At 32.5% G+C, this 15,442-nt stretch overlaps 1 protein-coding gene across 1 annotated transcript; it reads left to right on the forward strand.

The window, feature by feature from the left end:
- Window positions 1-8,866: 8,866 nt before the first annotated feature.
- LOC130944077 (uncharacterized acetyltransferase At3g50280-like) lies at window positions 8,867-10,613 on the forward strand. The gene has a single exon (XM_057872223.1). The coding sequence runs from the start codon at window positions 8,961-8,963 to the stop codon at window positions 10,350-10,352; it is 1,392 nt and encodes a 463-aa protein (XP_057728206.1). The 5' UTR covers window positions 8,867-8,960; the 3' UTR covers window positions 10,353-10,613.
- Window positions 10,614-15,442: the final 4,829 nt, after the last annotated feature.

Below are 15,442 nucleotides of genomic sequence, written 5' to 3' on the forward strand. Positions count from 1 at the left end.
CATGTTAGACTAGGGCATTCATCGCATGATAGACTAGTTGCATTACAAAAATAATTTGAATTCATTGATTGTACAATAAGTAAAACACCTTGTCATTCATGTCATTTAGATAAACAAAAGAGATCACCATTTTCTGTTAGTTCAAATGTAGCAGCCACTGTGTTTGACATTCTTCATATTGACATTTGGGGACCTATGTCCATTTCCTCCTTTACTAAAAAATGTTATTTTCTCACTATAGTAGATGATTGTTCTCGTTTCACTTGGATTTTATTCATGAAAACTAGGCAGAATTTTCACAGTTAGTTAAGGGCTTTGTTGTTTTTGCTAAAACTCAATTTTATGCTAATGTTAAAACAATTCTCACATATAATGGCCCTGAGTTCTTAATGCCTACATTTTACAACTCTACTGGTATTACACACCAAAGGAAACACCATAATAGAATGGGATTGTTGAGCGTAAGCATCAGCACATTCTTAATGTGGCTCGTGCTCTCATGACTCATGCTCATTTGCCAAAATCATTTTGGAATTATAGTGTTGGGCATGCAGATTATCTAATAAACAGATTATGCACTCCTTTTTTGAAAAATAAATCTCCTTATCAAGTTCTCTACAAGTGTCTACCAGATATTTTAAATATCAAAGTCTTTGGTTGCTTAGCCTATGCTAGCATTCTTAGCAGACACAGAGGTAAACTAGATCCAAGAGCCAGGAAATGTCTGCATCTTGGATTCAGGGATGGTACAAAGGGCTATCTACTATTCGATTTGCAAACTCGAGAAATTTTTCTATGTCGATATATGCAGTTTTATGAAAATTATTTTCCTTATTGTCACAAATCAAATTCCAACAACAAAGTCACTTCTAACTTTCCAGCAAACATATCTCATCACTTTGACTATATCTTTTTGCACGGTAATGAAATTCAAGTTCTAAATCAGAATAATTCTGACCCTCAGGATGATGTGAGTCAGCAAAATTTAAATACTCAAATTGATGAAGCACCTCATGATTTAAGTGATAGTGAGGATATCTTGTCTTATGCAGAAATTCATGATCATATAGACACAGGTTCTGCATCACATGAGGAATCACCAAATTTTTCTCATGTTCCTTGTCAAATTGTTCCTGAAATTGCTGGGGTAAGGAGATCAACTAGGCAAACTAGAGCTCCTGCATATTTGGCAGACTATGAATATAAGACCATCAACACTGCTCCATCCAATTCACAGCTCATTACTCAAAGGTATCCAATCTCAAATGTTTTGTCCTACTCTAGACTTTCTCCTATGCATCTTGCATTCTCTCTTGTTATTCAAAATTTGGAGCCTAAAAGCTATGAGGATGCTATAACTCAAGTTTGTTGGCAAGAGGCTATTCAAGTTGAACTACTTGCTTTGGAGAAAAACAAGACATGGAAGCTAACCTCCTTGCCATTTGGTAAGAAAGCAATTGGTTGCAAATGGGTGTTTCGTACCAAATATCACCCTAATGGAATGGTTGAAAGGCACAAGGCCAGGTTTGTTGCCAAGAGTTTCACCCAAGTAGCTGGTATTAACTATAAAGACACTTTTAGTCCTGTAGTAAAGTTGGGGACATTGAGAATTGTGTTGGCCGTTGCAGCAGTCAAGGGCTGGAATCTCAAACAAATTGATGTAAACATAGCCTTCTTGTATGGAGAACTTGAAGAGGAAGTTTATATGCAGGTTCCCCAAGGCTTAGAAGCTTCATCAAGGCAGGTTTGCAAGCATGAGATGTCCTTGTATAGACTGAAACAAGAAAGCAGACAGTGGAATTGCAAACTAAAATTTATCTTGCTTGAGATGAATTACACTCAATACAAATCAGATTATAGTTTATTTACCAAACAAACTTTCCTGGGATTTACAGCAATTCTTGTGTAAGTGGATGACTTGGTATTGACAAGTAATGATCTAAATGAAATTGAATCAGTCAAAAGAATTCTTCATGACAGATTCAAAATCAAAGACATAGGGAATTTGAAATATTTTCTTGCATTGGAAGTAGCAAGATCAAAAAATGGAATTGCTTTGTATTAAAGAAAATATGTCCTTGATCTGCTCAAAGAAACTGGATTTGAAGGTTGTAAACCTGCCACCACCCCCATTAACTAAAAACTCAGCAAAGGTGTTGGGAAATTGCTTCATGATTCTACTCAGTATAGAAGAATCATTGGCAAACTTCTGTACTTGTTTAATACTAGACCTGACATAGCTATTCAATTGGCAAGCTAAGTCAGTTTCTGGATTGCGCTACCAATGAACATCTAAAGGCAGCTCATCGAGTATTGCGCTATGTGAAGGGATCTTCAACTGCAGGTCTCTTCTTCTCGACAAAGTCAAATTTGCACCTCACTGGTTTCTCAGATTCTGATTGGGCCGGATGCCTTGATTTCTGCAAATCTACTTCTGCATATTGTTTCTACCTAGGACCTTCCTTGGTAACGTGAAAAAGCAAGAAATAACTCACAATTGCAGCCTCCTCTTCTGAAGCTGAATATCGAGCATTGGTATTGGGAACCTAAAAAGCTCAGTGGTTAAGCTATGTTCTTCATGATCTTGGTGTTCCAATCCAAAAATCAATCAACATATACTGCGATAGTAATTCAGCAATTTATATTGCCACCAATCCTGTATTTCACGAGCGGACACAGCATATAGAAGCTGATTGCCACATAGTTCATGATAAGCTACAAGAAAAACTGATTTACCTTCTTCCCATTTCAACCCACAATCAAGTAGCAGATATTCTCACAAAGCCTCTGATTCCTTTCATGCTGCATATTCTAAGCTTGGATTGTTGAACCTTTTCTCTCCCAACAATGTAAGCTTACGGGAGGGTGTTACTTAATATTATTATTGCCACTGCTGTTATTTAATATCAGATAGTGTACAGAGTTAGTTAGTGTGACAGAAATTTCACATAGTTATAGCGTAGCTATCAATAGATAGTTATAAAGCTTGTATTTTTTTAGATTCTTCATTAATGCAAGTTTCATTGCCTAAATTCTTCTCTCTTTCTCTGATCATGTGTTCTTTTTCAATCTCGCATGAATTTTTCCACACCGTTCCTTGGGAAGGGTTAGGGCGGCATCCAAGGAGTGCGAGACAGAGAGAATGAGAGGTGGGTACGAGAGTTAACAAAGATATGTCTATTTTAGTAATTTCACATCATATTTTAGTCTTGTTAATATTTATTCAAATATAATACTAGACTTTATTTTAGTATCTTATCCATTGTATTCAAACATAATACATAAAGAATAATTTTTAATATCTCTATCTCAGTGTCATATTCTGTCAAAAATAAACGCTATCTAACCAAACATTCCATTTTAGTTAAGAAATTATTGAACGCCCCTTCACGTAATTCATGTTTAAATGTATCTACGCATATTTGAAGAGGATTGTTTTGATAAAATACAACTTTTGAAAAACTAAATTGATCATCGAATCAGTTATCAAATCGATAAAATAAAAAATTTAAAAACTAAATTTTAACTGAAATTTAACTAGAATTAAACTAATATAATAAAATAATAAATTGTATATAAAATATATATTTTAAAAAATTAAATTATTTGTTGTATTTTATTATTTATTTTAAACTAATTATCTACTAATAAAAGAGTTTGATTTGACTATTTTTTTTATTGGTTTTCTCATTTTTTTTCTTGTTCACTCACAATTAGATTAGTCTTATAGTCAGTGTTCAGTTAATTAGTCGAAGAAAATAATATTTCTAAAAATAAAATATAATAATATTATATATTATTCAAAATCCTTTTTTTTCCGAAAAGGTTCACATACGCACTTAATAAATTAAATTAGTAATTAATTATTTAATATATTTTAAGATACATTAAATTTTAATTTAGAATTAAATATTGTTTAAAATTTAAAATATAAATATTATAATGTTGAATTTGATAGTTTGAGATTCATTTAATTGAATATAAATAAAAATTTAATTTTGAACTATATATATATATATATATGTGTGTGTGAGAGGAAAAATAAATTTTCTTAACGATGATTGATGATATTTTACCTAATGCATGTTAACTGATAAAGTAATTAAGATCAACAGGATCTCATTCAATATATACTAAATAACTTTTTTTTTTTGGAATTCTATAAAGGAATGATCATATACATTTTTAATTTTAATTTTACTTTGTCATTTAAGGACATCTTAAATAATATTAAATAATTAATTACTAACTTTAAAATGATTAAATTAAATTAAAATAAAAATTTATTTTTACTAACTATAAATATTTTACTACCAGAAATAATATATATATATAATTAATATAAAAAACCATAATCAAGTGATTTGCAACAACTTTTAAACAAATTCATCACCACCACAAAGTGATTTATAAACTGACAAAATATTTGAAGATGGTTCTAAGACACGTTTTCACATCACACACAATCATCCTCAGTTGATTTATGCGCATTATAAATTTCAGAAAATGAGCAACCTTAATAGAATCAGGTTGTATTTCATGTCATCTCAATTAAATATACAGATATAAATAGTATCTTTTTTAATGATAAATTTGACTAATTTTATCTTTAAGATTATTATCAAATTGATCTTGGAGGTTAATTTTTAGGGAAAAGTTCAGTATACAAGCGATTAGGGCTTGTAACTATTACAAGTTTATTAATGCCTAATCCACTAAAACGTGTTGCAATTCCTACGTCACTTACACGCACTTTATTCATGCCATTTCACGTTTTTTTTTGTGCCTCTTTTTCTTCTTCTTTCTTTCTCCGTGCTTCCTCTTCCTCTTCCTCTTCTTCTTCTTCTTCTTTCTCTGTGTCTCTTTTTCTTCTCTTCCTCCCTCTTTTTTTTATTGAAATTTCTTCTCCTCTTTTCGTTTTCTCTTTCTCCTTCATCAAAATCACTAGAAAAAACGAAGAAATATTATTCAAGGTACGTTTCTTGCCTTCTCTTTCTCCTTCTTCTTCTTCTTCTTCTTGCTACACGTTCTTCTTCCTCTTTATGTTCTTCTTCTTCATTTACGTGCTTTTCTCTCTGTTTTCTTTTTTCGTTATTCTCGATTTCTATTATTTTTTGACATCAAGCTCTGAAATCGTTTTTGAAGAAGAAGAAGTAGCAGAAGATGAGGAGGAGAAAGAGAAAGAGTTCTGAATTATGCATGATTTTGGGTGTATTTTCTTAAATCCTTTGGGTGTATTTTCTGTAATCTTTTGGGTGTATTTCTATAATCGTTTGGGTGAATTCCTGTAACCGTTTGGGTGTATTTCTGTAATCTCTTGGGTGTATTTTATGTAATCGTTTGGGTGTATTTCTGTAATGCCTGCCATTTTTTCTGAAATGAAAAATACACCCATGGATATCAGTAAGATACACTCATAGATATAAGTCAGATACACCCATAGATATCAGTCAGATATCACTCAAATACATCCAAACGATTACAGAAATACACCCAAAGGATTACAGAAAATACACCCAAACGGTTACAAGAATTCACCCAAACGATTATAGAATACACCCAAAGGGTTACAGAAAATACACCCAAAGAATTTAAGAAAATACACCCAAAATTCGTTGAAGTACATCTTATGCATAATTCAGAACTCTTTCTCTTTCTCCTCCTCATCTTCTGCTGCTTCTTCTTCTTCAAAAACGATTTTACCATGAAAAATTGAAAAAAAAAACGAAAAAACAGAGAGAAAAGACGTAAATAAAGAAGAAGAAGAAGAAGAAGAAAACGAGGAAGAAGAACGTGCAAAAATGAAAGAAAAGGAGAAGAAGAAGAGTAAGAGGAAGAAGAACGTGCAGCAAGAAGAAGAAGAATTTCAGAAACCATGAAAATCGAAAAAAAACGAAAAAGAAGAAGAAGAAGAAGAAGAAGAAGAAGAAGAAGAAGAAGAAGAAGAAGAAGAGGAAGAGGAAAAGGAAGAGGAAGAAGACGAAGACGAAGAAGAAGAAGAAGAAGAAGAAGAAGACGAAGACGAAGAGGAAGAGGAAGAGGAAGAGGAAGAGGAACAGGAAGAAGAAGAAGAAGAAGACGAAGAGGAACCGTTTGAGTGGGGCGCGTGTAGTTACGCTCCATTCAAAATGAGTTAGTGCGCGTGTTAATAAAGCTTGGACTGATAACTTGTAAAACTTGTACGGTCTTTTTACTTGTATGTGTAGCAGGGCCCTAATTTTTATATTGCTGAATTATTATATAACCACATCTCTTTTATATTTTGTAGAGTTATAACTTAGTTTTTATAAAATTTAACCTACTTCTCTTAAAAATAAATAGGGCAAGTTTGGAGAGAAGAGAATTATGATCTGATCACTATACATAATTTAGCGATTACAAGCTATAATATAAAGATTAAGTTAAAAAAAATCTTAGGATTTTCATCACTCGTAAACAACTACTACTAAAATTATTACGCATAACTTGACTGTAACCCAACGGTATTACAACCTATATAAATCAGAGAAGTTGTCAAAAAAACATTAAAACTCCCAGCACAATTGCATTGTGGTTCCTATACATGCGCTCACTAATAAGGATTAGTTGAAAATATTATCTTGTACATTTAACATAGATGTCATTGCAGTTATTACATATCATTCGAAAATTTAATTATATCACCGAAAAGTCATACTATCAGCATCAGATGATAATCTATATCAGATAAACAAAGTAAAAGGTGAAAGATATCTCACCCACTATACAACACTTTAAAATTAGGTTTTATTGAAATTTTATTTGCTTTAAGCATTGGAGTATTTTTAGTAGATGTTTTATCTATATCTAGTATTTTTTGAAGTTCGACATTTGGCTCATTTGTGAATTAAAGAAGATAGGACGACGTCTCTCCTTAGAGTAATGCAATTCAATAATGATATTTTTACATAAATATTATATTATAAATCGATAAATAAATTATCATGTTTAATTTAATCATTTACTAATTCATAATGTAATTTTTATGTGAAAATATCATTATTAAAATATTCACCTAATAACAAAAGAAAACCTTTAAATTGTGTACTTAGAACTCTTAATATTTTCATATGTAAATAAAAATATACCCAAGCAAATAATAATAAAAGTTTTAGAATTCCACATAAACCGGCTTAAAATCATAATCATAGTCATTATCAAATAAATATATGGAAAAGCCAAATCTCAAAGTAGATTATGTAGAAAATGGATTTTTTTAATTTTTTTAATATTTAAAAAATTAAGTATGATTTTTTATTTTTAATTATTTTATAAATAAAACTAAAAATAAATATAAAAAAATAATAAAAAATTAAATTTAATATTAAATATCATCCATTTTTTTTTAGAGAGGATCCATTCCCGATTATATGTGGTTATGAGATCAGCAGATAAGGAGGCACACCCACGTTCGTCTTCACATAATAATTGATAGCCATCTTTGGATGTAGCAGCTTTTTTTGACCTAGACATAATAAACTTTTACTTTAATTTAGACAGAATAATTGAGGAATTCTTTCTCACCACACTCTTGGAAAGGGATTAATCCGTTCATGTTGGGAAAATATGCAATGCAATGAAGGTGGTGGTTGAACAAATATATAAAAGCCATGGTATATTTAATAATAAAAAAATATAAGCATGTCTTATAAAATTATTATATATAAATAAAATTTTAATCTTAACTATCAATTTAATTTTTTAATAGCCAAATTTTATTAAAAATCCTGGACTAATGATACGAATATATTTCTTCTAAAAAAAAGTTCCTGAATAATAAGAATGAATGAATGATGCCATCTTTTTAATAAAAAATATTACGTAACTAATTTATGAAGTACAGATTTTCTCAAGGTGCCGGCGTATCCGTGTCGGACACGAATTCGACGTCGATATGCGGTGGATACTTCAAACGAGCGTATCAGCGGCGTATTTTCTTGTGGTGTAAAATTTTGGTGGAGCGGTCACGAATTCAAACGAGTCCGACTCGATTTATATGTTCATGGGACGGATATTTCTGCCAGATTGCAAATCTTCAATTGATTTTGTGATTTTATGACCCGATTAACGATTTTTTTTTCTAATTTTAAAATACTCTAAAATTAAAATAAATCAAAATTTAAATTTAAAAATAAAATAATTAATAAATCAAAACCTAAATCTATTTACCGTTTGTCTTTGAGCTTACTTACTCACTAGCTTGGCCGTTCTTGGTTCTCTGCATTATATTGAAGAAGAAGAAGAATAGAAAATACAGAGGTTGAAGACGAACTGAAAAACTACATTGTGTGGTGCGTGGTGTTTGCAGATGATAGACTTAGAGGAGAAAAAATTGATACATTTTCTGTTAGCGAGATGGCAAGAGTAGATTAACATTTTTTATTTTTTTATTAATTACATAATTTTAAGACTTTTTTATGCAATTATATTTACTCTTATATTTACAATATGATGTTTTATTAATTTAATATATTATTTAAATTTTAATTCACAACGTATCCTAAACGTGACGTATCCAATTTTTTATAAAAAAAAAAAAGTGTCGGCGTATCCGTATCGTGTCGTATCCGTATCGCGTGTCCTATCGGTGCTTCCTAGTAACTAATAAAATATATTATTTTTATTAGTATTTAAATAATATTTTAAATCTTAACTATTAAATTTTAAATTTTAATTTTTAAAATTTAATTCTAATAATATAAAAATAAATTGTTAGTCCAAAATATTGATTAATAATATTGATAAAATGTATTATTCTTAATATTTTTCTTTTTTTAATTACTTTATTTTTAGATTTATATTTGTTGTCTGTCGGGAACCAATAAACCTTGTACCACACATAATTTGAATCTTTGGGAGTTCTTTAAGATGAGTTCATTTTTTGTTCAAAATAACAATACTTGCACACAACTGTGACTGAGCTTTCTGCAAAGATCAAAAGAATGGAATCCATCCGAGTCATCTCCACAAGCTTAGTCCAAGCACCAAACCAAAGCAATGAATCAACTGAACAGAAGATCCATTTAACCCCTTGGGATCTCATTTTTCTCCCACTTGAAACCATCCAGAAAGGCCTTCTATTTCAGAAACCCACTAAAACAGAACACCACCATACACCATTCCAAATCAACAACCTCAAACATTCATTCTCCACCACCCTCGCCTTCTTTCCACCACTCACTGGCCGTTTCGTCATTACACACCACAACGAAGACAAAGCTGCCACGTTTCACATCCTCTGCAACAACCAAGGAGCACTCTTCGTCCACGCAGTAGCAGAGAACACAACCGTCAACGACATTCTTCAAGCCAAGTACGTTCCCTCCATTGTTCACTCCTTCTTCCAGCTTAACGGCGTTCACAACCACCAAGGCACGTCCCAGCCACTCTTTGCCGCTCAAGTCACGGAGTTAGTTGACGGCGTCTTCATTGGTTGCACTCTCAATCACACCCTCGGAGACGGCAGGTCGTTTTGGCATTTTGTCAATTCTTGGGCGGAAATCTCGCGCAGCGGCTTCAACAACAAACCATCGAAACTCCCTTCACTCGAACGCGCGTTTCTGGTAAACGACGTTGAGCTTCCAATACGGTTCCCTTTCATAGAAAAAGACTTCGAAATCATACCCAATCCAGAACCGCCGCTACCAGAGAGGTTCTTCCACTTCACAAAGGAGAAAATAGCAAGGCTGAAAGCGAAAGCTAACGCAGAAGCTGGCACAGAGAAAATCAAAATCTCTTCACTGCAATCGCTTTTAACACATCTTTGGATCTCTGTTTACCGTTGCAAGCGCGTGGATCCTGAAGATGAACTCTCCTACTTCATTTCACTTGGAGTTAGGCCACGGTTGGTTCCACAGTTGCCGGAGAGTTACTTCGGAAATGCGGCGATTTTCGACAGCGTGAGGATGAGAGGAAGGGAGCTTCTAGAAGGTGGAATTGGAAAGTGTGCTCTTGAGATGAACAAGATGATAGCTTCGTACACTGATGAGAAGGTGAGGAGTCACTTTGAATCTTGGTTGAGAAACCCAACTTTGTTTACTTTGGGGAGAGTGGCTAATAGTAATTCTTTGACGACTAGTAGCTCCCCGCGCTTCGATGTTTATGGTAATGATTTTGGGTGGGGAAAGCCTGTGGCGGTTCGGAGTGGCGTCGCAAACAAGCGTGCCGGAAAGATGACCGTGTTTGCTGGGAATGAAGAAGGTAGTATTGACCTCGAAGTGTGTCTTCCATATGACATCTTGGAGGCTTTGTGGAATGACACTCAGTTCACTATGGATTCCGTTTCATTTCAAGGTGAAGGGTCACATGCAGAGTTATTAGTTGAGAATTTTTAGATAATTTGATATATTTTTATGTAATTTTACCTAAAGAAAAACAAATGTATTAGAGTTTGAGTTTCTACATAATTCAATCTAATGAGTGGTGGGGCTTTCCTATTTAGTTGTTCAGTTAGTTTGACTGTCTTTGGATTCTGTCCCAAGATTCTTGCATCTTTGCTGTGGGCATTGTGAATTCAATGATATTCTTGTAAGTACTTTAATTTAATTTGTTGTTTTAGCTTTGTTATAGCTTGTGAATTCAGATTTTTAGCAATGTGATGCCATCTTGTTCCACTTCTATAGTGCTCTCAAATGAAAGGTAATGTATTGTCTGCTGAGAAAGCCCTTGAAGCACATAATGTCCTTTGAATTATTATCTATTTATTTGCATCATTAATTTTTTTTATATCTTTTCTTTATTTTATAAAAGATGTTGAAGTTTTATTAATTATTATTAATATAAAAAATAAAAAATATATAGTATTCCTCTTATTTATTAGTGTTAACTGTTTGAAAATTTGCTTAAATTTTGTTGTGGCGCCTCTACACCAATGTTTAGTTATTTTTCATTCAGATCTACAGCCTACAGGACATGAAAAGCTTACCAATCTTCCTACATTTAAATAGAAAATTATTATATATACACCATATTTCTTATTTTGATATTAAAATTATAGACAAAAATAAAAAAATAAAAAAATATTTCTTATATATACACAAAAATATCATTATTTTGATTAAGGAAAAGAAAAAGTATAGGGCAAACTCATTCATCAACCAACTTAAACAACCTTTTTAAAAATTAATTTTAAAATTTTTGAAAATTAAATTTTAAATAATTAGGATTAGGCAATGTAACCTCCTCTAAAAAAAGGACTCTCTTATTGCGTCAACCTTCCCTCTCGTCGTTTCAACTCCCGTCGCGCAAACCCTTTTTCGCTGCTGCATCTCCGCCTCCGCAGTACACCGCCGTACCTGTGCCGCTGGAGGGAGTTCTCACGCGAATTGCGCCTGTATTCCTGCACGTCGCCGCTGAAGGGAGTTTTGCGCGAGCGACGCGATCGCGTCTTCCTACAAGAAAAAACAATATTTATAACAAAAAAAAAATATTACAAAAAATATCAAATTTGTTACGATAAAATTTTGTAACAAAAAAAATTGTTACAAAGTTATTACCATATGTCCCATTATAAAAAATTTTTGTAACAAAAATTAAAATTATTACAATATAAAATAGTATTTTGTAACAATATTTTTTAACACAAAAACTGAAATTTGTTACAAAATCGATAATAAATTTAATAAGTAAACTTTTTTTATAAAAATTTAGATTTTTATGTCATAACATTTTGTTACAAAATATTACTTATTTTTGTAACATGTTTTATTCTTTTAGTTACAAAAATAGAAGATTCATTTTGCAACCTTTAATTAAATAAATGATATATCAATTAATTTTCTAAACACGCTAATTGAACATTTATATAATATATAATCATATAGATAATTAAAATATCTTACATGTAATTAAATTTTTTTTATAATAAAATAAGTTCTACAAATTCAACCAAACATAACTTTTTTCTAACATAAAATTTGTATCATATATGATTTATAGTCCTTGCCACTTCTAGCATGTTTCAGTCAATATAAAGTCTATCATGTTGTCATTAATTTTGTGTTTTGAAAAATATAAACAATAAAAACTAAAATTAAAAAATAACACATAACACTATTTTCATCAGAGTAAAAATTAAGTTAGAACCCACAAGTTAAAATTAACTAATTATTTGAGAATCTATTCTCAAAGCTCAAAACCAGCCAATCAAAGATGCAAATTATCAAGAATTTATAATTCAATATAAACTTGGCTAATTAATCACAATTCAATCACAACTTAGTGAACAAAGTCATTAAATTTGCATAAGTATCAATTGTCAAACAATAACTACAAAAACACAAACATTCTCCCAAAATCCTCCTAACAAATATACTTAACTTTTTTTTTATGTTTTTACATTAACGAAGTTCCGTAGTGAGTAGGGGTGACAACATACACTATACCCGCGAGTACCCAACCTGATCCAACCCAGTCGGATAGGGTTGTCAACCTGATCCGCAACGGGTAGGGTAAGGTGTAGGTAGGGTAGGGTGTCGATTGAGTCTCAATCCTACCGGACCAACCCGCATATATATATATATATATATATATATATATATATTAAACTATGTTTCAAGTATATGTTGAACCAAAGACCTCTCACTAAATGTAAAAGATCCTTAGCCACTAAGAGAAGATTATTAATTGATAATTTAATACGTTTTCTTTTTACATAAAAGTCAGTTCTATTTTAAATTATAATCAAGTTATATAATAATGTTACATCTTTTTGGTAACTCACGGGTACGGTTGGGTACCCACGGGTTAAGAACAGGTAGGGTTAGGGTTGGGATATTCTCAACCGTTGAATAAAATAGGGTTGAATTTATATAAAAATCTCAACTCGTGGAGTGGGGTTAGGGTTGGATCTAAACCCTACTCTATCCATTGCCACCCCTAGTAGTGAGGTTCAATGGTTCATGTTAAAACACAAAATAAAAATATTACAATAGTTGTCATAATGAAAGTCCAAACCTAAAAAGAGAAAGTTCCAAAGCCACACTATTAAAATTTAACAAAGCAGTGAAGCACTATTTTAACAAATGCTCCATTTTTTGTAGTGCCCCTCACATCGCACTCCTCCATCACGCTATAGCGGTGACATTTCCCCTCACGTCGTTGTCCTCCATTGCGCCGCGGGCAAGGTTCTGAAAATCGGACCAGACTAGCCGGTTCGACCGGGTTAACCAAAAATCAGTCACCTGGCCAGTCTTGTCGATCCCAGAACCGTATGTAAAAAATTGGTAAAAAAATCAGTGGTTAATCGGTAAACCGACCAAATCGGTCAGATTTTTAAAAGTTTCGGTTTTTTAATATCCCACAAAACGACGTCGTTTTGATGCCGAAAAAAAAAGAAAGAAAAGAAAACATATTACCTACATAGCTGACCCAACCCATCCCTCGAAGAGCCACTCACCACGCCTCCCTCAACTCTAATTTCCTCTTCCAATCTTCCTCTAACGGGCAGAAAAAACTCCCCCATCCTTACCACAATCGATGCCAGTAGTGACCACCAGCAGTTGTCATCGTCGCAGATCGAAGCTGCTGTAAGTGGCGTCGTCGTCTGATAGTTTGAACTCTGAAGCTTTTGTCGTCGGCGTCGTCTGGTTGTCGGAAACATGCTTTGAAGATTCTGTCATCGTCGTCGTCGAGCATCTGTTCTGCCGACATAAACTTTAAGCCTTCTCTGCTTCCTACGCAGTGAGTTCTTGTGTTTTTCAATTAATTTTTTTATTGTTAATTAATTATATGAATTGTTGTTGTTCTTTACTCCACTGATTTGATTTCAGTTAATTTCTTTATTTTGTTAATTATATGAATTGATGCAGAGTTCTTCTACTTTTTAGTTTTTTTATTTTGTTAATTATATGAATTAATAATTCTATAATTCAAATTTTTGCTTAATATAATTTAGGGCAAAGCTCGTAGAGTAGCGGACAAAGGAACTCGCAACTTGAAGCTCTAGGAGAGGAAGGGAACGCACCGTCAGAGAGGTTAAAAAAGGGTTAGGGCAAAAAAGGTTGGGTTTTTTATTAAAAAAATGAAAATAAGATGGAATAGAGAAAGGGATGAGGGCAACCTACCTGGATGATAGAGGAGAGACATAACTCTGGCGACAGAGGGAGCGGAAGCGGCAGCTCTTTCAACGGTGGCAGTGGAGACAAGAAGAGCAACTCCATTTGAAGCAATGAAACACGATACAGGGACTTGACGCAGACTTTGGAGGAGAATAAAGGTGGCTAGTGCTAGCGGAGGGTGGCCGATGGGGCTGCCGGAGGTAGTTGCAAGGGAGAGAGAAGAGAGAGGAAAATGGTGGAGAGATAAGAGTGTTCTCGAAAGTGAGGGGAGAGGACCACGCATTTTGAATTTAGATAAAGTTTACCGTCAGATTTACCTTCGTATTTATAAGGCATTGCATATGACCAAAATGCAGAATTCTATTAATTGTGCTTTACCGGCGGATTCGGTAATTCTGATGGTAATGCTCGCACCATTTTTTTTCATTCCCTCCAAATATTTTCGGCGGATTTATCATTGGAAAATTTAATCCGACGGTAACTTTTTTTTTCGACGAATTTATTGCCATAGCCGCCGGTAAATCCGCTGCTAACGTCCGATGCTAAATCTAACAATAAATCTGATGATATTCAACATTTTTCTTGTAGTTTTCGTGGGTTTTTCCAAGTGGGTTTTCTTGGAGGGGGTTTTAACGAGGCATTCATACATGAATAATGTCACGACCCACATTTTTTGAAAATATAAATATAAATAAATTATAATTTATTTTATAAATTGGAATTTCTTATTTTAGAAATTATTTTATTATGAGTAATTAAATTAATTTTATAACTATTTGAATTCAATCAAATTCATATTCTTATATAATTTTTTTTATGATGAAATATTTTACATAATTAAAACTATAATTCTAGTAATTTATAAGTAATAAAAATTATATGTATATTTTAATTTGAGTAATTGATATTTTTAATTTAAAAGTAGAGTTTAGTTAAATAATATTATTATTGAGTTCATTATCCGCCGATATGAGTAAATGTCGGTACTCTTCGGTGAATTTAGCTTTGCTAAAGATGCACCATATATCTTTTATCGTTATGTTGCTAATGTCATTTATGTTAGTAACTCATATATATTTTTACTTGTGTTTTAATATATCCAGCTTTTATAATTATCCGTTAAGATATTTATAATTTGAATCGCTGACTCAGTAGTTTAAGAATATAACACGTGTCTCCTAATGTGATACATGCTCTTATAACACATAATCAAATTTAATCTCATCCTTCCCTTCATTTTGACTGAAGCCTAGAAAGGAAAAGAGAGAGAGCATGAGAAACTCCATGGAAGCCACGAACCTTCGGCGCTCGATTTATTGTGATCCGTAACTCTAATAAAAAATATAATCAGATAAAAGTGTTCGTAT

The sequence above is a fragment of the Arachis stenosperma genome, chromosome 1 (genome assembly GCF_014773155.1).
Source record: "Arachis stenosperma cultivar V10309 chromosome 1, arast.V10309.gnm1.PFL2, whole genome shotgun sequence".
Lineage (NCBI taxonomy): Eukaryota > Viridiplantae > Streptophyta > Magnoliopsida > Fabales > Fabaceae > Arachis > Arachis stenosperma.

Coding starts and splice junctions, on each gene's coding strand:
- LOC130944077 (XM_057872223.1), top strand. CDS start 8,961: ATGGAATCCATCCGAGTCATCTCCACAAGCTTAGTCCAAGCACCAAAC.